Genomic DNA, 20,045 nt, shown 5'->3' with positions numbered 1-20,045 from the left:
GGTTCTGTGTTACAATCATCACTGCCTCTTTAGCACCCAGGATATACGTTTGAGGAAGGGAGAGAACCCCTGGGCTCTTGAAAAGTATTCATGTAATACCCTTACACTAAAATATTTTTAATGAAAGATATATTCAAAAGGACCCAAACAAGCCTTCCACCCTGATTCCCAATCACAGTAAAGTTCTGGTGGAAGGTCTCGGGGGATTCCTTATATCTGCTTCCTTCTCTCACTTGCCAGGTAATGGGATCTGAGACCCTTATAGCCCAGAGTGGTATGGGACAGAGGGGGAAAGCAACACAGTCCCAACAGAAATATAATGGAGATATATCACCTATGTCATTGTAAAGATAAAATTCATACTAATAACATAGTATTTACAATTTAATAACATATATAGGTTTAAATCAGCATATACAAAATATTTCAATATGAAATATGAAATTACTAATGTGATATTTTATATTCTTTTTTCATATAAATCTTTACAATATTGTATTTATCTAAAGTTCCAGCACACATTCATTTGTACTAGCTGCACTACAAATGCTCAACAGCCACATGCACCTAGTGGCTTCCTCACCAAATGGCATGGAGGCTCCTGCAGAGAACCCAGAAGCTAGATTTGGAGTCAGAATGATAAAGCAAAAGGATGACTTTTTGAAATGCAAAGCTAAATTTCTTCCCCTTCTTAAAATAAAATAATAAAAATAAAATAAAATAAAATACTTCCATGACTTCCTGCTGTTATGGAAAAAACAAACTCATGAAAAGGGCTCACAAGTCTGACGTCCTGGCCCTTTTCTACCTCTGTTGTATAATGTTTGTCTAAACCATCTCAAGACTCAAGACTCAAGACTCTTGCCTGTGCACATCATCCTAGTGGGTTGTGGGCTGCAAGAGGCATGTAATACCAGAATTGCAAGACAAAAGAAAAACAAGAAGCTTACTCTCCTGTCCCATGGCCACTGACAATCTGGGAAAGTCTGGGACTCAGAAGAACCACCCTGTGGCTTAGCCCTGGAACAAACAACAGACAAAGCCAGGAAGTGAAGCTACCCAGACATTAGTGGGATCTCTAAGTGGTGTGGGAATAAGGGTTGTTCTCAGGATCCTGAGAAGTAATTTTTATATAGTTGTCATACAAATGTAAAAGCATCTGATTATTCATAAGCGGCACTACAGGAAGAAAAATTTAGATGCAAACTAAGATACATGCATCAAATGAGCCATTCAAACAGAAAACGATGATGTGGTCAACATCATAAACTGAACTTAGTTCTAGCCTTTTAAAAAAATTAATATTCAGAATGCATAATCTGTATGTATATTCAGAAAAGTGAAATGATATAAAAAACCCTAAGAGCATGCATGCAGAGTTCCAATTTATCAAACTTACAACTCATTACAAAACTGTACCAAAGGAACTCTTGCACAGAATGTATTATTTCCAAAATACATATTTTAGAAATGTTGCATCTGGACAAAAGGTAATTTCTTATCAATCTCTATTTTTTTAAAATATTTATTTATTTATTTTAGGGGGCAAGGGGCAGAAAGAGAGAGAATCCTCAAGCAGAATCCCTCCACTCTCAGGATCCCAGGACCCTGAGATCATGACCTGAGCTAAAATCAAGGGTCATATACTTAACTGACTGAGCCACTCAGGAGCCCCACTTTCAATCCCTATTTAATAAATGCTTTTAATAAGAAACAATAATAGACTTAAATATTAGTGATTTTTACTTAAATATGAAGAATTATCTTCTTACATCATGGTTCATGATCCTTCAAGATAAAAATTACTCGATATGTAATATATTGTGATAATGGATGCTTCTTTGCTTCTCGAAACACAAGAGTTAATATGTAGAGACTGTCCTTCCTTAGAGTGTCACCAAAAATATTCTGTGTATATATGCAAAAAAAACCAACAAAAAACCATATTTTAAAAAGGAAATTTTCTAGTACATTAAAGACTACAACAAAGAAAATGTTGCCAGGTTGTTTGCTGTTTATATGAAGGATAAGCAAGTTTTGCCAAGACGCCTAAGATTAATTTATTTAAATGTTCTTTTTTTTTTTTTTTATTTAAATGTTCTTAAAACACAAACAGTCACATATCCTAGACCGGTAATTGTCTGAAAGTGTGGCATAAGATGTCTTGAACTCCAGTTATTTCAAACTGAAGTAATAAGGAAAGAATACCTATACAATATAGCACAGAAACCAGAAAAATTTACAAAAGGATGAAGATCTTTATGAATGGTGAGGGCCATAATTTCCAGGATATAAAAGTTATAAAAGAAAAAAGCAAAGTACAGAAAGGTGCCTCCTGTGAGCACCTTTTTTTATAAGAAAAAGAAGGAAAACCATTTATTTTATTAGGAGGATAAATCAGAACAATGAAAATGTTGATCAATAGAAGATGGGTGCCAAGTGAGATTTCTGAGTGCAACTTTTTATAGAGTTCATAAGTTTTAACAATGTAAATGTCTTACATTTTCAAAAAAAATTTAATAAGGAATGAAAAACTAAAATTGGGGCATCCCAGGGGGCTCAGCAGTTTAGTGCCTGCCTTTGGCCCCAGGGTGTGATCCTAGAGTTCCAGGATCAAATCCCACATCAGGCTGGCTCCCTGCGTGGAGCCTCTTCTCCTTCTGCCTGTGTCTCTACCTCTCTTTCTCTCTCTCTCTCTCTCTCTCTGTCTCTCATGAATGAATAAACTCTTAAAAAAAAAAAGACTAAAATTGAATATAAACAAGGAAAATATATCAAATTGGTAACATAAATAGGGAAAATTAATTCTAATAAATTTTAAATACATTATCTTGACTGTGAAACCACAGTGGGATATATTCTAGAGGTAAATGATGTGCCAAGAGATCTTAAACTTTACTCAGTTGGTTTATTGATGATTCCAACATGACATCATAATTTTTAAAAAAATGTATGTATATTAATATATGGTGAAGCAAGTAAATATATTAATAATATAGTGAATTATTTGGAACCAAGATTCTTCTTCCTTCTCCTATGATCCTCTGTTTTGCTTCTTAAATTCCACATATGAGTGAGATGAAATCAGAGAGGGAGACAAACAATGAGAGAGACTCTTAACCATAGGAAACAAACTGAGGGTTTCTGGAGGGGAGGGGAGTGGGAGGATGGGGTGACTCGACGATGGGCATTAAGGAGGGCACATGATGTGATGAGCACTGGGTGTTATATGCAATTGATGGATTGCTGAACTCTACCGCTGAAACTACTAATATACTATATGTTCATTAATTGAACTTAAATTTAAAAGTTCATAAAAACATTTTTTTAAATCTTAAAAAGAAAAAAAGGTGAGCATGAGAGTTCCGAGGATGGATCATAGCACACTGTAGATGTATTTGCTATCACTGAACTGTACAATGGTAATGATGATCAATTTTGTCTTTGTGTATTTGTACCCAATAAGAAAAATGGGAAAGAATGAAAAATAAAACAAAACAAAAGGAGCCAAGATTTTCACTGCCAGAGATAAAAGATAAATACTTCAGAAGTGAAGTTTTAAAAAAATGACAGGCACATGCTTTACGGGCATGTGTCCACACGCGAGTCCTGGCTGCTGGAAGGGACTTACTTCTTGGCAGTACTGCAGGATGTCCTCCTTGGAGCCGATGCAGGTTTTCGTCCCCAGAGGGTCTGACTCCCATTTTCCATTCTGCACGTTCATGTGCATCCGTAGTTTGCCACACAGCATGGCCACCTGAGGTTCTGCAAGCAGGCCAGCATTGCCGTCAGTGGGCACCTAAGAAAACAAGCTGGGGTTAGTTATACAAATCCACGGCTCTGGGGAAGAGAGTGGGAAAGGGCTGTAAAGAGGAACTTGACAATGGAACAATACCAGAAAGAGTTCATTCTCACTTCCAGAAATTCTTACAGGTAGGAATTAGCCCTGCCTTCAACGTTCCTTGAGTGGAGCATTCTGTCTGCTATATACATCTCCAACCACCTATAACACAGTGCCTTTTTTTTTATGTTGAAATACAGGCATTAACAATATTGAGAAGAATTTATTCACTGAAAAGTTTATACAATTCCCCATAGCAGATTTTGCGGTGCCTACTGAAAGGTTCTGAAAATAAAATAAGGTGTTTTTCTGAAATAAATATAATCATTCTGGAGGAAACCATATTCTCATAATAATCTCCAACTGACTCACACAAAGAACAATGCCAACCCCCTGCCTGATGACCAGGTCCCAGAGTAAGGTGAGCTCCCTGAGCTGGAGGCGTGGTGGTAGTGTGCTCTCTTAGGGAGCAAGTGACATTAGGGTTTTCTGAACATAAAATTACTGTAGAATTTACCATGCACAAATGTGACTAAGTATGTTGGCCATTCCACTGGTTTTCCCTCAGAATATTCTCTGGTTATCACTCTCTCAGCTCTCTCTCTCTCTCTCTCTCTCTCTTTTTTTTTAAATTTTACTTATTTGAGAGAAAGGATGCAAAAGAGCATGAGGTGGGGTTGGGGGTGCTTAGGGGCACGGGAGAAGAACAGAGGGAGAGGGAGAAAGCAGAACCCTACTGAGCAAGGAGAGCAGGAGCCAGCCTCGGGACCCCAGAATCATGGGATCATGACCTGAGCCAAAGGCAGACACTTAACTGACTGAGCCTCCCAGGTACCTCATTACTCTCTCAGCTCTTAAGAATAGGTTAAGGGTGCTGAAGTCACCTCCCTGAGCACAGGAGCACGCTGCAGAGATGCAGCAAGGTCTCTTTCTCAAGAGTCCAGCAGAGCACCTGCTGTGTAAGTTAAGAGGTCTTAACTATGATCATTGCAAGCAGTACACCATTTCACCAAAATAACTGAAAAGGTTGCCCTCCTGTACTTCCAACCCTTCTGTGAATTGATACTACCTTTCTAGAAGTATTTTTTAAAATTTATTTTTCATATAGTTTTAAAAGAGAAAATGGAAATTCTGAAGAATCTGTACTACCTCACTTAATGGGTTCTGATGTCAAAAGAAAAAAAAGTCAGCAAGAAATAAAAAACAAATCCAGGAGAGTAAAAGCGTTATTTGAAACCAGGGAATCAAAAGACACATTAAGCACAGTAATTCCTCCGTTGTTAAAGCCAGCTGCTGAGGAAATGTGTGATGTCCATGTCAAAAAGAGTAAACTTCCACCAGAGGCCATTCATATAGTCGAGAACTGGATGATTCTATAATAAAGTATATCGTTTCTAAAAATTGTTCATAGGAGGGAATAAAAAACAAAACACTAAAATTGCACTGAGAGATTTCAGTTAAGAAATAGCTTCTTGACATTTCTTCCCACAGAAATGTAAAAATAGATCAAACATCTGTCCATTCTAGTCATCTTCGTATATATTTTGTCCAACCACAAGCAGATTTATGTCATTTAGAAAAAAAAAAATCTTGCACCGAACGCAGCTGAGACCCATCACAGACACGAGTGCAAAAGCTCCTGGCAAGATCTCCTAAATCATATTTCAGGTTAACATCTTCTCCCTGTCTAATTCTACTTTGTTAAGGTAAAATGAACAAAATTCTGCCCCTACATAACCAAATGTAACAAAGAGCAGCTTGAGGCCAGAGTATCGGGCTGTCAGCAAGAATCAACAAGAATAGCTGGGACCCCTCGACTCCCCAGTCTGGGCCCCTTGCCACCTCCTACAATTTCCAAGCCAGAACCTGGCATCTCATTTTCCAACAGATGCGAAAAGCAGCCTAAGCAGAATGTTCCACAAACTTAAGGTTCACAGCTTTCCTGAGGGAAGAGGAGGAAATTCAACGCCTTGATCCTAAAAATCAGAATACAAATTTTATCAATTTTATTACTGAAATAAGTAGTAAGATAATGACACTGCAAGAAAGGCAAATGATAATCAGATGCCTGTAGACAAGGCTCTGTATGAGCTGCTATGGAGGATATAAAAGTATTTTTTAATATACAATATTTATTTATTTATATGTAAAAATTTGAGCCTTGCCTTCAAGGAATTTACAATTTAGTCATGAAATCACTACTGGATTCTCCAGGATGCTTCATTCTGCTCAAACGCATCCCTTGCCCCAAAGATGTCTAGTCTTAACAGGATCTTGGTAACTTATTTCTAAGTGAGCAGAGACTGATGGTCCCCTACCATAGTTGGTAATTATTTTATGGAATAAATTCCCTCCTTGGTAGCTCAAAATTTCTCTATACCTCAGATACTCCCTAATCTGTTCACTACAGTTTCTACCTCCTTGTCAGTCAAAAGGCCTTTCATCCCATACCTTTCCCTCAAAGAACGGGTAGGTGCCAATCTCTTTCTGTGGCAGCCAGCCTCCACAAAGGCCCCCAAGGATCCCTGCCCCCTTTATTTCAGTTCCTGTCAGTGCTACCCTGTAATACATAAAGGTCTGTCTGTGCAACAAATAAAATAGGGCAAAAATGACATGGGACTTCCTAGGAAAGGCCATAAAAGGCACCACAGCTTCCACAGCTTCTTCCTTGCTCTCTGGGATCCCTTGTGCTGGGGGAGGTCAGCCAACATGTTGTGCAGACATTTGGGTAGCTCTACGGGGAGGGCCACATAATGAGATGAGGGACCAAAGCTTCCTATAGACAGAAATGTGAGTGTGGAAACACCCTACTGCTGCCCCAGGCCTTCATGGCTGCAGCCATGGCCTGCAGGATAGAACCACCCAGAAAGACATTCTCAAATTCCTGACCCACAGAAACTGAGACACTAAATGTTTATTGTTTCAAATCATTAGGTTTGGGGTAACCTGCTACATAGCAACAGATACCAAATCCGTTCTTCCTTCTCTAGCTCCCTAAGACATCCACAAATAGCCTTTGATCACCTCTACTGAAAGCAAGCAATATTAAAAACAAAAAAACAAAAAACCTTCCTCCTTTCTCTTCTCTGCCAGCACAGAGGGGTCAGGAAATTTCTCCTGTAAAGGGCTAGACAGTAAATACTTTACGTTTTGTAAGTGAAATAGTCTCTGCTGGGACTATTCAACTCTGCTGCTAGAGTAAAAAAGCAGCTTGAGACAGCATGCACGATGGGTGTGGCTGTTTTAGAAGAAAATTGTACTGACAAAGCAGGTGGTGGGCCACATCTGGCCAATGGGCCATCGTCTGCCTATCCCATTTCTTTCGTTTTTTTTTTTTTTTTTAAGATTTTATTTATTTATTTGAGAGAGAAGGAGAGAGAGAGAGCCCAAGTAGGGGGAGTGGCAGGCAGAGGGAGAGGGAGAAGCAGGCTCAGGGAGCCTGACGTGGGGCTGGATCCCAGGGTCCTGGGATCATGACCTGAGCTGAAGGCAGACACTTCACTGCTTAACCACCACCCACGTGCCCCTGCCTATCCCATTTCTTACAACAAATTAGATTAGATGGAGATTTCAACACTCACAGATACTACCTTCTCATCTGCCTCTGAAGCCCCCTGCCATCTGGTTTACATTCCACCCATCAACTTGGCTCGCTTCCTCAAAGGTCACATAATGGCCTCTGGAGAAGCCAAACAGGCTTTTTCTTCAGGATCTGTTGCTTTTCATATTCTCGGCCATATATGAATACTTCTTGGGAGTCTCTGCCCTTGGACTCTGTTGCAATGAACTACCTGAAGTCTCTCTACTCCTCTGATTATCCCATTCGAAACTCCCAAACCTTCAATTTTACAGCATAAGACATTCCTAAAGATTGGGGGCAAGGGGTTGCTTCCCTTTTACTTTTTAAAAAACATTTTATTGATTTACTGGATCGAGAGCAAGCACAGAGGGAGAGGGAGAAGCAGACTCCCCGCTGAGCAAAAAGCCTCAGCTTGTGGGGCTCCATACCAGGTCCCCAGGGTCATGACCTGTGCCAAAGGCAGCCACTTAATCCATTGAGCCACCCAGGAGCCCTTCTCTTTTACTTTCTTTAAAGAGTGTTCATTCGTGATCTCAATTTTTCAACTTCTAGCTGCAGACAGGCAATTCCAAATGAAATGATAATAATAATAGATGGCAGCAAATCAACATTTCTTTAATCAGTAAAAACTTACTGATACAACACGTGCAAGCACCAAACTAGTTTTGGGGACAAAGCAGTAAATCAAGCCTTGTCCTTGCCTTGACCACCGGATGACCAACCATCCCAGATTGCCTGGGCCTGAGGGGTTTCCAGGATGTGAGACTTTGAGCACTGCAAGTGGGGAAAGTCCCTGGCGACCTGAGACAACCAGCTGACAAACACAGCAAGTAAATGTTTTTCTTTTGTTCCTACCTTGGCTTCTTTTTATTTCTTCCATTCTGCATTCTGTTATCCTTCCTTTTCCCTGACTTAATGGTCCTTTTGAGGTCACCTGTCTGTATGTTTGTAAAGCCCACTACCCAAATCTTGGCAATCTTTCTCACATCTCAAATGAATGGATTTTGGTCCTATCATATTACTGGAATTTTTTTTTTTTAAGTAAGCTCCATATCCAGCGTGGGAGCCCCAACTTGGGGCTTGAACTATGACCCTGCGATGGAGACCTGAGACACTTAACCGACTGAGCTCCCCTGCCTGCACCCTTGAGTGCCCCTACTGGAAAAGATTTTTGTCTTGTGATCTCTTCCTTTTAACAACGGTAGTTACGACCAGAAAATACATACTTTAGTTCCTTTTGGACTTTTCACCAGACGAGATCTAATATTAACTTATTTAAAAAATAACTATAAAGAATCATGATCATTTACATGCTCCATTTTCTGACAGTGGAGATTGTTTTAATAGTTCAAACTTTGATTCCTCAATAATTAGGGCCAATTATTACATTAGAAATTATAAAAGTGTATGTATGTATACATCTGTTACATTTGACATTACAAGAGCCCTTTTATAAATTAATACTTAATTCACAGAAACATGTTTCTCGGGCAAAAATTCTTTCCCAAACCAACACCAGCTGTGGACAAGATCACAGCAATTAGCTGAGAGATGCAAAGTGAACAAGAAGCTTTTCTCTTCTTTTTTCTCCCACCTGTAAAGAATTCCATGTTTAAGTACCATATTCCCGGCCCAGTGAACTAAGGAAAAAAAAAAAAAAGACAAGCAACCCACAAGGATCCACACCTGCATCAAATAACTGGTTTAAGAAAAGCCCGGTTGCTTCAAGCAGCCTGCTCTTGAGGCACAGAGCCAAAAGGAAGCCATCCCAGCCAAGGTGGTCACTGGGGAGAGAATTTGGAGCCATCCTTCAAGGGCCTGACAAATGCTACTCAAATTCCTTTTTCTGACTGAAGCCTTAAAAAAATGGCTTAATAAATCATACACAGGGTCTGATTCAAGATCTATTAATGTGCACGCTCTTAAAACTGAAATCTTTGGGTCCCAGAGTAAGTTATTTGCTGCCAGTGAAAATGCATGTACCCTGTAAAGCATTCCTAAAGATAATTATTCCTAACTTTTAAAAGGACTTCTCCTTTTAACAGAAATGAAATGCAAAACTCTAGTAGATGGGAAACAGAGCCACTTAAGTAACGATTATATTTTAATTTTGTTTTCATCCTAACACTATCTAAGGTGACATAAGGTTACTCTGCAGGAATGCAAGACAACACCTAAAAGATTGGAAGCCTGGCATAACTGGCCATTCATGGTGCGTGCATTTCTGAAAGACTGAAAATGAAGATAATTCTTGTAAATGGAATGACTTTCCACTGACATCATAAGACCAGAGATGCTTTCCCATGGGAAAACAGTGTTCAGTGACAATGAACAAAATAACTGCCTAAAACAATGGAGCGTCCACACATTGCCTCAAAAGCAAGTCAATTTTTTACTGAATGCTAAATATCCCGAACTACAGAGACCTAAATATTACACCTACAAATGCTCTAAATCTTTTAGAAACAATCCTCTGCTGCCAGAAAAATATTTTAAGGCCAGAATATACAGAGTCCCGAAATGAAAATAGTCATTCCAAAGCAAGTGAGCTGGAAAACAGACTTAAAAGGGCTTAAGGGGAAATTAAAATCAACAAAAAATAAATATATATACATAAATTCAGACCCATCCATGGAGCTGAACCTGGAAACCTATGCCGAGAACGGATACACTTTACAAGGGCAAAACCAGCTTCTCCAGCAAGCTCCCCTGCGGTCTTTCACAGTGGGTGTTCCCTTTCCCAAAAAAGTTTCTCTCTTTATTATCATCAAGGAGATCAAAATTCCTTATAGAGCAGGCTTGGCAGCATTCCTCCCACATGGTCCCTACTAAAAGGGAAAAGGAACAAGGAACGCTCTGTTTCCCTGGCTGAAAAGTCTTGGTTGGCAAGGAGAGAGCAGGGATCTATAGCTTAGCTGCATCTGTGGATTTATGTAATTTTAAGGTTTGTGGCTAATGAAAACCATCTGGCTTCTGCTGTAAATGGGCTTCTCACTGGTCTCAACGGCTGGCCTCTTACAGTGGAGTATTTGGTGCTACTTCATCAGTTCACAATTTCCTGGGGGCAGGGCCGGATTTCTATCTAGCATCTTCTTATGAGCGCACAGCGATACTATTTCTATCACACCCAAGATTTTCTCACCTAAATACAGTTTTCCCTTCACCTGAGCATAACTTGATTATACCCCGAAAATGCTTTTACGTTTATTTTCAAAACATTCCGATTTTCCATTTTCGATGTAATAAGCTGTTCGCTAAGAATCACTACCTAGAAGATCTGAGGGTGAACCCCTTTTGAGGGGGAAATGCAGTACATTAATGCTTAACACAAACACATTTTCTTCCTCCAAAGGAAAAGACTGCCTCGAAGGTTTCCTTTGACACGTCTATCCCCCCAAATCATAAGCAGAACCGAAACATCTGCTATTGCCCATTTTGTGTCTGAAAGAGGGCAATACATTAAAATTAGAATCCCAGAACTGAAAGAATCCGGAAAATCATCCATTCTAAGGAGAAAGCAAAGGCTCGTCCAAGGCCACAGTGGTAAGAGGCAGAGGTGGGAGGCAGACCTACTACATATATCAAGGGTTTTGTTTATGTGACTAAGAAGACGATCAAATTAAAACAGAAAATTGCAATTTTCCTAGGTTTTGCTCCGTGTGTGGGTGCATGCATTTGTGGAGGGAAAGAATGGAGAGGCTTAGTTAAAGCACACAGAAAATGAAATGTGATTATAGAAACTGCACACAGTTTCAACTTACCTGCCTGGAGAGTTGGCCTCATTCGTTACAGCCACTGTTTGGGGCACAATTATTTCAGATCTCGAGTTTCAGGCTAAACTATCACAAGATTTGCCACAAGAGTGAGTAAAGAGAAAAGATTCCTTTTTGAGAACTAATCCATATATTTCACTCCTTGAAATCGGACATTCTTTTTGTTGGAGCACTGTTGACCTGGCTTCAAATGACAGGTTAGGTCTCCCTGAATATATGGTCTCTGTTGATATTGATAAAGTGATCTCTAATATTGGGACCCAGAAAATGGGGGACCACCCCAGTGGCCAGGGCCCACAGCACAAATCTTAAACCTAAATCAGCCTTCACTTAAGGGAAACACCTGTCAAAAAACTTTAACATATACCATTCACAATGTGCCAACTGAGCTTCAGCTAGTTTACCTGACCCTAGAAAATAGGACCTGCTAGCTTTGAAAGGAAAGGTCCCACTTCCTAGCCAATTATGCCTAGTTTCTGGATTGCCTCTTTTAAAGCTCTTTAAAACTCTTTCTTGCCCCAACTCCCTGGGTGAACACTACACCACTGCTTACCCATAAGCACTGTGCTCCCCCCAATTCATGGGCTATTTTCTCTTGAGTTAAGAACATCAAATTCATAGGTTTAGTTTCATAATTTGACAATACCAACCTCTCTTCCCACTCAAAAGACAGATATTCTAAAGCAGACCCCAAGCTCCTCCCATTTCATAACAAGTCCAGTAAATATAACTCTTGCTGCTGGTGGCCAATAGGATATCAAGAGCTCTCTCAATAGAAAATTTTGTTATTCAACACTCGCAAAATTAAATTAACAACGTTTACAGCATGAATTTTAGGCAGGCCTAGGAAGGAGTGATGTCTACTGCCTAAAACAGATATAAAATATAAAACTGGAACTTAAAAAATAGAGCTTCATAGAAGGTAACCAAACTATATGCCTAAAAAAAAGACCTATCCAGGGCCACTTGGGTGGCTCAGCCAGAGAGATCCTCTCTGTGTGTGTGTCTCTCATGAATAAATAAATAAAATCTTTTAAAAAAATCTATCCAATTAGTGCCCACTTAGTACAAGTCAATGTTTTATATTTTATATGTAGTATGTTTAAACTGCATGCATATATATATACCATATATATCATATATATTATATATATTATACCATGTATAATTTTGTCTAGCGTGCTTACACTGATAATAGTCAACAAATTCTTTTCAAGGTCATTTTGACATAGAAATAGCTTAACCCCCCCCTTTTTTTTTTAAAGATTTTATTTATTTATTCATTAGAATACACAGAGGGGAGAGAACGAGAGAGGCAGAGACACAGGCAGAGGGAGAAGCAGGCTCTATGCAGGGAGCTCAATGTGGGACTTGATCCGGGGTCTCCAGGATCAGGCCCTGGGCTGAAGGCGACACTAAACCGCTGAGCCACCCAGGCTGCCCCTAGGTAATTCGATCTTTAATTTTAAGTTTTATTGGTATGTTTCATATAGTTGTCCAATAAAACTTACAGGTATCATGTCTTTATACTATTTTGAGAGCCTCAGCACTGCTAGCTCACCAGCCTTGACTTTGTGGAGAGGGAGATAGGAAAAGAGGTAAGGGGCAAAAACCAAAGCATCGAGTAACTTAGGCCTTTCCTTCCATGATCTCATTTGACTCTGAGAAAAAACAAGGTAAGTCACTTCCACATCTACTTAAATAATCAGAAACGCTCAAAACCTGCCTAGGAGTCTAATCAAGGCTGTTACTCTAAAACCTATACTTGCTTTTTTCTTACTAAGCCAGCTGGTATTCCTCCTACTAGTTCTTAAGCTTTTTTATTTTTCAATTTTGAGTATTGTTTTCAAATAAATTTTTCCTACTACCGTAGTAATATTTTGCAGTTCTTTGTTCCTGGCTTTTAAAAATATTTTTAGAGAAGTAAAAGGGGAAGCAAATCCACAGTTTAAATGTTAAATCTGCATTTCTTAAATTTAAATCACTAGGTGTGAACACCTAGTAACATGTGGTGACTTCCTCTTTAAGAAATCTCCCCTGAAATGCAAATGAAACTTTCTTCTAAATTTGTTCTTTCCTTACATCAGAAGGAGCAAGTTGAATCTGTGAAGCAGGGATCCAGAATTCCCAACATTCCAACTGCTAATGCATGTTCATCAGCCCGCACCTTACTTCATCTGTATGCACAGCCCTGTAATATATACACACTATGCAGCTAGTTAGTAATGGTCATAAACACGCATGCACACACATGTACTTTACTCATAGAGATCAAGTAAAGGAAATTTCAAGTGACAGAGTTTCCTTAAAATCTCATTCTAGGGGATCAGAATGAGTGGGTGGCTCAGTGGTTTAGCGCCTGCCTTTGGCCTAGGGCGTGATCTTGGAGTCCTGGGATCGAGTCCTACATCGGGCTCCCTGCATGGAGCCTGCTTCTCCCTCTGCCTGTGTCTCTGCCTCTCTCTCTCTCCCTCCCTGTGTCTCTCATGAATAAATAAATAAAATCTTAAAAAAAAAAAAACCCTCATTCTAGAGTTAATGCATTTAAGTCATGTGCTAACAATAACAAGCTGGAGGATCCAGAAATTGGGCTTCTCAGACAAGCTGGTTTGAATGCATTGTGAAGAAATTTGATGACAACAAATGAACAATTTTCCAGTATAATTTCTGCTAGTTCTGACAGCTAGGGCAGATTAGCATTCAGTACATAATGCAACACAGAAAAATTCAAATTCTATCACTCCTCTCCATGTTAGACACAAGAACAATTCAATACATGTTCAGTTTTTGAAGTTTTACAATTTTTTATCAAATTCGCCAACCTCAGCCAAGATCAGTGAACCCATGGGCCTGGGAGCTACAGTAAATGGTTACTAGTTTAAGCCACTGAATTTTGGGGTGGGTTGTGGCTTTGCACATTACTGTATCAAGAGAACTAATACAGGCCATGTATTTGATAGGAATACTAAAATAGTAACAGAATCAGGGCTCAAAATTATTTCAGAAGGTGGAAACTTTTTCAAATTGACTTTGTAAAAGTATATACAATATCCTATATTTTGCTTGAAATAATTCTTTGAAGCAGTACAGGACGGGAAAGGCACAGCTGGGTAGCAGTTCTTTAAGAAAAACTTCCAAAGGTTTTAAGAGATGAAAATGAAAGGGGGGAAAAAAAAACAACAAAACTAACTACTAACTAATGTACTCTTATGTTTCACGAACACAGGGCCCCAGATGAGCATAGGAAATCTTGCTGTGACAAATCACATCCACAAAACAAGGATGTATTCATATCTTTATATTTTTAAAAGAGTTTTTCATTTTCTTTTTTAAAGATTTTATTTATTTATTCATGAGAGACACACAGAGAGAGGCAGAAACATAGGCAGAGGGAAAGGCAGGTGTCCTGGAGGGAGCCTGATGCTGGACTCGATCCCAGTACCTGGAATCACGTCCTGAGCCAAAGGCAAATGCTCAACAACTGAGACACCCAGGCACCCCAAGAGTTTTTCATTTTTTAAGTAATCTCTATATCCAATATGAGGCTCCAACTTACAACCCTGACATTAAGAGCTACATGCTCTACTGACTAAGCCAGGCAGGAGGCCCTGTTTTTCAAAGATTTAGATACACACTTAAAAAACTTAAGGAAAAGGTCACCGTGGAGTGTGTGAAACTCAATAAATGAAAACAGAATCGTAAGGCTATAAGGGGGAGCCCTAATATCCTACCACTACTCTTCAATTGCATTCCCAACACGAAGAAGCCTTCTTTGCTACTCCAGGAGGAGGGAGTAGTTATTTCTCTTAGCCCAGCAACAAGCTCAGCCAATAGGAAAATTCTACAACGCAGCAAATGAGAAACTATCACCACTCTGAACTCTTGCTTTCCTTCAACAGACTTGTATTCAAAGCAGTCCCTCACGACTTCTTCCTTTTCTCTATCAAGTAACATTCCAGTCCTTTGATCTCCTTTGGTTTGCCAAAGCTTGTGTGTCCCAAGTCGCAATTCCTCTCTTCCCCAAAAAACCCAGGTATTGGTAAAATAACTGGCTCTTTTACTTCTTAAGAGTCAACAAAGGGAACAAAATTTTATCAGGTAAGTTTAATGGAAATAAGAAAAAAATAAAGGTAGAAGATGACATCTGAAGGAAAATCACATGTAAGTCTCTAAATGTGAAAATAGTGATGGGGTGGCTGAGAAGGCACATCATGGAGATGGTGAGCACCTCATCAAGGAGCCACTTACGTGGATGGATGATCATCTCTCACAGTTTCAGAGGAGGCTGCTCAATTGGATGGGAAGTTGGAAGCGATGAAAAGTTTTTGAAAGTTTAAAGCAGTAGGATCTTCTGCTCTAATAAAATTTTGTGTGAACCCCTCACAGCTTGGCACTTCATCCTTGAAGCCTAGATATCAGCCCCACAAAGCTTGTGAAGGAAACACTGGTCTCTCCCAAAATTTGCTCTTCTATTATCATTGGCCTGTGGGCTACTACTTTCTACCCTCAAATACCTTTGCTCCCTTCTGTTACTGCATTCTTAATTTAGTTCTCAAGAAAATGACTACGCTGATGAGTGTCCTAAACCTGTGCTGTCTTTTAAGGGTGAATACTAGCTGTTTGAACTGAGGAACTGAATTTTTCATTTGATTTTACTGTAATTAACATAAATTTAAATTTTAAAAAATTAGTCCTATTATTGAAAAAACATTTAAGCAAGTTTATAACACTTGAATAAGCAAATCCACTCTTTGACTAAATTTTATGAACTCTTATCAAAATTTTCTGATGGAAAATTCAGTGTCCCAGTTGAGATCTTGATGACTTAGTATGGAAAATGATAGTGTAAAACACTTCAATAATTTTTACACGCCAAATAAATAGGTTAAATTTAAAATACGTTAGTAAAATTAATTCCAATTGTTTCTTTACTTTTTAAAAATGTGGCTCCTAGAAAAATTTTAATTATATAGGTGACCTACATTATATTTCTAATTGACAGTGCTACCTTAAACACATCAGACACAAGCCAATACAGAATTTAAAACATAGTAATAAATGCCCATGTCAACATATTACTCATTTGTCTCTCATCAATCTTATTGTACTCACATCACTTCCTCTCAGTCTTTTTTATGATCTCTTGGAAGTGAGGACTTCAATTAGTTCAGCTGGCACAGACCAGCACATTTGTATCCAGAAACCTGATAAATATTAGATATGAAGCAGGGATCAGATAAAACAATGGCGTAGCTGGGGCATATGAGCCATATTCTATTGGTTTTATCTCTTAGAACTAAAAACAAATATCTGAGTTAGAGGTAAATAACATGATGCTCTAAACACATGCCCTGAAGCTTTTAGGAAAATGGCAATCAGTTGCTGCTATCTTTAAATATGACTGATTTTGTGGGCTTCTAAATTTTTCTTTCTTTTTCTTTAGGTCTCTGTAAATGACAATTTGTGGTCAGGTTTTTTTTAAATTAAATCAAACGTATTTTGTTTTCACTCAGTAGGTTTTTAAAAGGAAATATTTTAACGAAAACAGTCTAATGCTATTAAATAGACAATGTTCCTGGCTCACATTTTACATGTGGCTGTGCAAATGCAAAAATCTTATTCTAATTACATTCCTCCCAGCAAAGAACATGCAAATTTCACCACTAAATACTCATGCTAAGATCATATCCCACCAGGCAGCATGTCTTTGTTGAACTTAAGTAGTGAGCATACTGGCCACACATAGCCTGGTTCAGCCCTCTGTAGGAGGTAGAGATATGTGCAGAAGAGGGTGGGGTGAGAAAAGGGGATGCACGGAGTTCTGGAATGTTGGGACAAGTACGCCTGTCATTTGATACCTCACGTTAAGATCATACCCTCTCCCACAAGGCACCAAACAAGTCCTGAAGCTAAAGCCTCCTATCACCTGGGTTTAGTGGGCAGACATAGACAAGTAAGTAGAATGCTTATGAGCCATAGATACAATTTATCTCATTAATAATTTATCTTATTAATAATTTATCTTATTGCTTTGGAATATCCTATCCCCTCATAATTTGCAAGCTAAATTGTCAGGATTGTTCCTAGGGTCATTTCTCTTTTTTAATATGAGACTCTGATGTTGACATGGTATTTGAAATATCTCATTCATCACCTGGCAGATGCACTTATCTTTAACTTTTATTCAGTATCATATTCATCATGAGGTGCCTGGGTGGCTCATTTGGTTGGGTGTCTGACTCTTGATTTTGGCTCAGGGTTGCGGGATGGAGTTCCATATCGGGGTCTGAGCTCAACACGGAGTCTACTCAAGATTCTCTCTCCCTCTGTTCTTCCTTCCCCTTGTGTGCTCTATTCTCACTCTCACTCTTTAAACAAAATCTTCAAAAAATATTATCAAGACACAGCTCTAAAATGGGCTTTACCATTAGAACTTTATCTGTAGCACTGCAACAGATATTCTGGAGCTTAAAGCTAATATGCTTAAGATACAAGTAAGTGCATATTTAAAAGTTTAGTTCCTCCTTTTCTCTTTATTTTTTTTTTTCCTTTTTACCACTGTAATATTGACCCATTCATGTCAGGCATAGGAGAAACAGTCCCAAGGGATCATTAGATGGGGAGAAGACAACAAGAAGTCTTTGAACAAACTGTAGCTGGGGTGATAAAATGGAATGCAAGCTTCCAGAAGAGGTAGTGGGTTTATAAATGGAGCCAGTTCATCATTTAATTAGAAGATATGTACAGGAGGGCCATACCCACACATCGGCACCCTAGATTTACCCATATGACTTGGACTAGGGGGAAAAATGGGCATATTCCTCTATCCTTTGTCATCCCAGAAATTCATCCCTACTTTCTTTGACAGCCTCTACCAGGGCACTATGAACTCAACACAGGCAGACAGACAAGTAGGGCTAAAATGGGGAGAGATGGGTAATGGGATTCCCTAGTCTTAGACTGTCCTCAGCGAAGGTGCCAGTATACACATCTGGCCCTGGTATCTTACGGACTATCCACATCCTTTAATTTAATAGCTTTCAATTTCTAGTACTAAAATTGCATGAAAATGCTTCCAAGGTAGACACACCTTTACAAAAATATGCATTTTGCTGTTAAGATATAATACTGTCCCTTCAATGTACCTTAAGATCTCAGAGCAGCTCTGAGGGGGGACAGGGATGTACGCATCAACTTCAGAGCCCTGTTAACCTCTCTAGGAAGTCATTTCCATTTGATTTCCTACTAGCTTGAGGTGGAGCAGTTTGAGCTAGTAGCCAGATTTAAGGGACTTGTATGTTTTAGCATGGGTCCATGAGTTTGTGTCTTATAAAATGGTACCAACTGACCCTTGCCATTAATAGATTGTTTCCAATGAACAAGGAAGATCATAACTGGAAGAATGATAATTAACAAATTTTATGAAAAGGTTTTTGAACAAATTTTAAAGCAAGTCACATTCAGAGGACACTAGGCAAGCAGGAAGGGAAAGAAGAGGGAATAGAAGAATTCACTCCACGAAAGTTAATCGAGACAAAGGAATTCAGATATTTACTATTTACTACCGTTTACATCTCTTCATATATACACACATATGCATACACTTTCTATTTACCCATAGGTAAGAAACCACCTATAGTCTGTTGGACCAAAAAATACTATAAATGAGCATGTTATATGGGGTTCAAGTATCTATATGTCAAGTGGCATCAAAGAATTCACGATCTTAAAACTTTACTTTCTATTTTTAGAATAACTGTAGAACTATTTCAGAAGGGAACATGAAGTACATTATTTTTAATATGCAGGCAGGATATTTACATTATGTTCTTTGGTTTATTTCCTTTCAAAGTCACATAATATTTACCTGTCATCTACTTTTCTTGTCTGCTTGAAACTCTCATGCTATTTTGTTTTTAGTACTAGGACTTTTGGTATAGGAGAAAACTGCTTTGCAAATGTAGTAGAAATTCAGAGAGAGTATTATGTTGATGTGAAGAATCTATGATAACATTCAAACAGCATTCCTGCTCATTGTTCAAATTGTATTCTGTTAACTTATCACTTTTAGTGTAAGCCAAGACTGTTTCTTTTCCTTCAGGGTTACAACACTGAAGAGTACTCAAGGTTTAAGTTTCAGGCTATAGGCTTGATAAGCAGAAGCAGATTATCCTTCTTCAATAAGGCACCAAGCCATTTCTCAAAGAAGCTTTCCCTTTCTGAAGCTATAGACTCACAATAAGAATAGTTCAAATTGCCTTTCCTATGAGAATAAAGACTATTACAGACTATAATACTAGAAGAAAAAAAATTCTGAAGGGAGGTAGCAGTGAAGACGCTATTTCCTTTTTCTTGGCTACATTAAAAAAAAAAAAAAAGTTCCAGAAACAATAGAAGACCAAGAGCAAAAGAATATTTATATTTGTGGGTCTAACATTTTCACTTTTTAAAAAAAAGATTTTATTTATTGATGAGAGACACAGAGAGAGGCAGAGACATAGGCAGAGGGAGGAGAAGCAGGCGCCAGGTGGGACTCGATCCTGGGACTCTGGGATCATGCCCTGAGCTGAAGGCAGACGCTCAACCACTGGAGCCACCCAGGTGTCCCTCATTTTCACTTAGTTCTAAGTCAATTTCGGTGACATAAAATCTGAATCTTAGCTTCTTTATCTTTAAGTGAGAAGAGAACCAACTGGTCATTAAGGGGCACAGATATGATCTAAATGAAGGCAATCTGAAAAGTGACAACAGTAAAAGTATGTGGGGTGCTATTACTTTGAGGATGCAGTTGATGGTACCACCTGTAGGTATTCATCTACGTTTTATCTTGTTAGACTAGAAGAAAACATAA

The 20,045-nt window shown here is 38.8% G+C and overlaps 1 protein-coding gene across 7 annotated transcripts in view; it reads right to left on the bottom strand.

The window, feature by feature from the left end:
- The window catches only part of APP (amyloid beta precursor protein), a 263,371-nt gene that overhangs the window by 199,754 nt on the left and 43,572 nt on the right, over window positions 1-20,045 (bottom strand). For all 7 annotated transcript variants that reach the window (XM_025995690.2, XM_025995686.2, XM_025995687.2 and 4 more), the window contains exon 2: window positions 3,632-3,799. In XM_025995690.2, coding sequence (XP_025851475.1) covers window positions 3,632-3,799 — 168 coding nt within the window. The remainder of the gene's footprint in view (window positions 1-3,631; window positions 3,800-20,045) is intronic.

The sequence above is a fragment of the Vulpes vulpes genome, chromosome 15, assembly GCF_048418805.1.
Source record: "Vulpes vulpes isolate BD-2025 chromosome 15, VulVul3, whole genome shotgun sequence".
NCBI classification, from domain to species: Eukaryota; Metazoa; Chordata; class Mammalia; order Carnivora; family Canidae; genus Vulpes; species Vulpes vulpes.
Note: the sequence above shows the minus strand (reverse complement) of the source record. Positions and strands in the feature narration are given on the sequence as shown.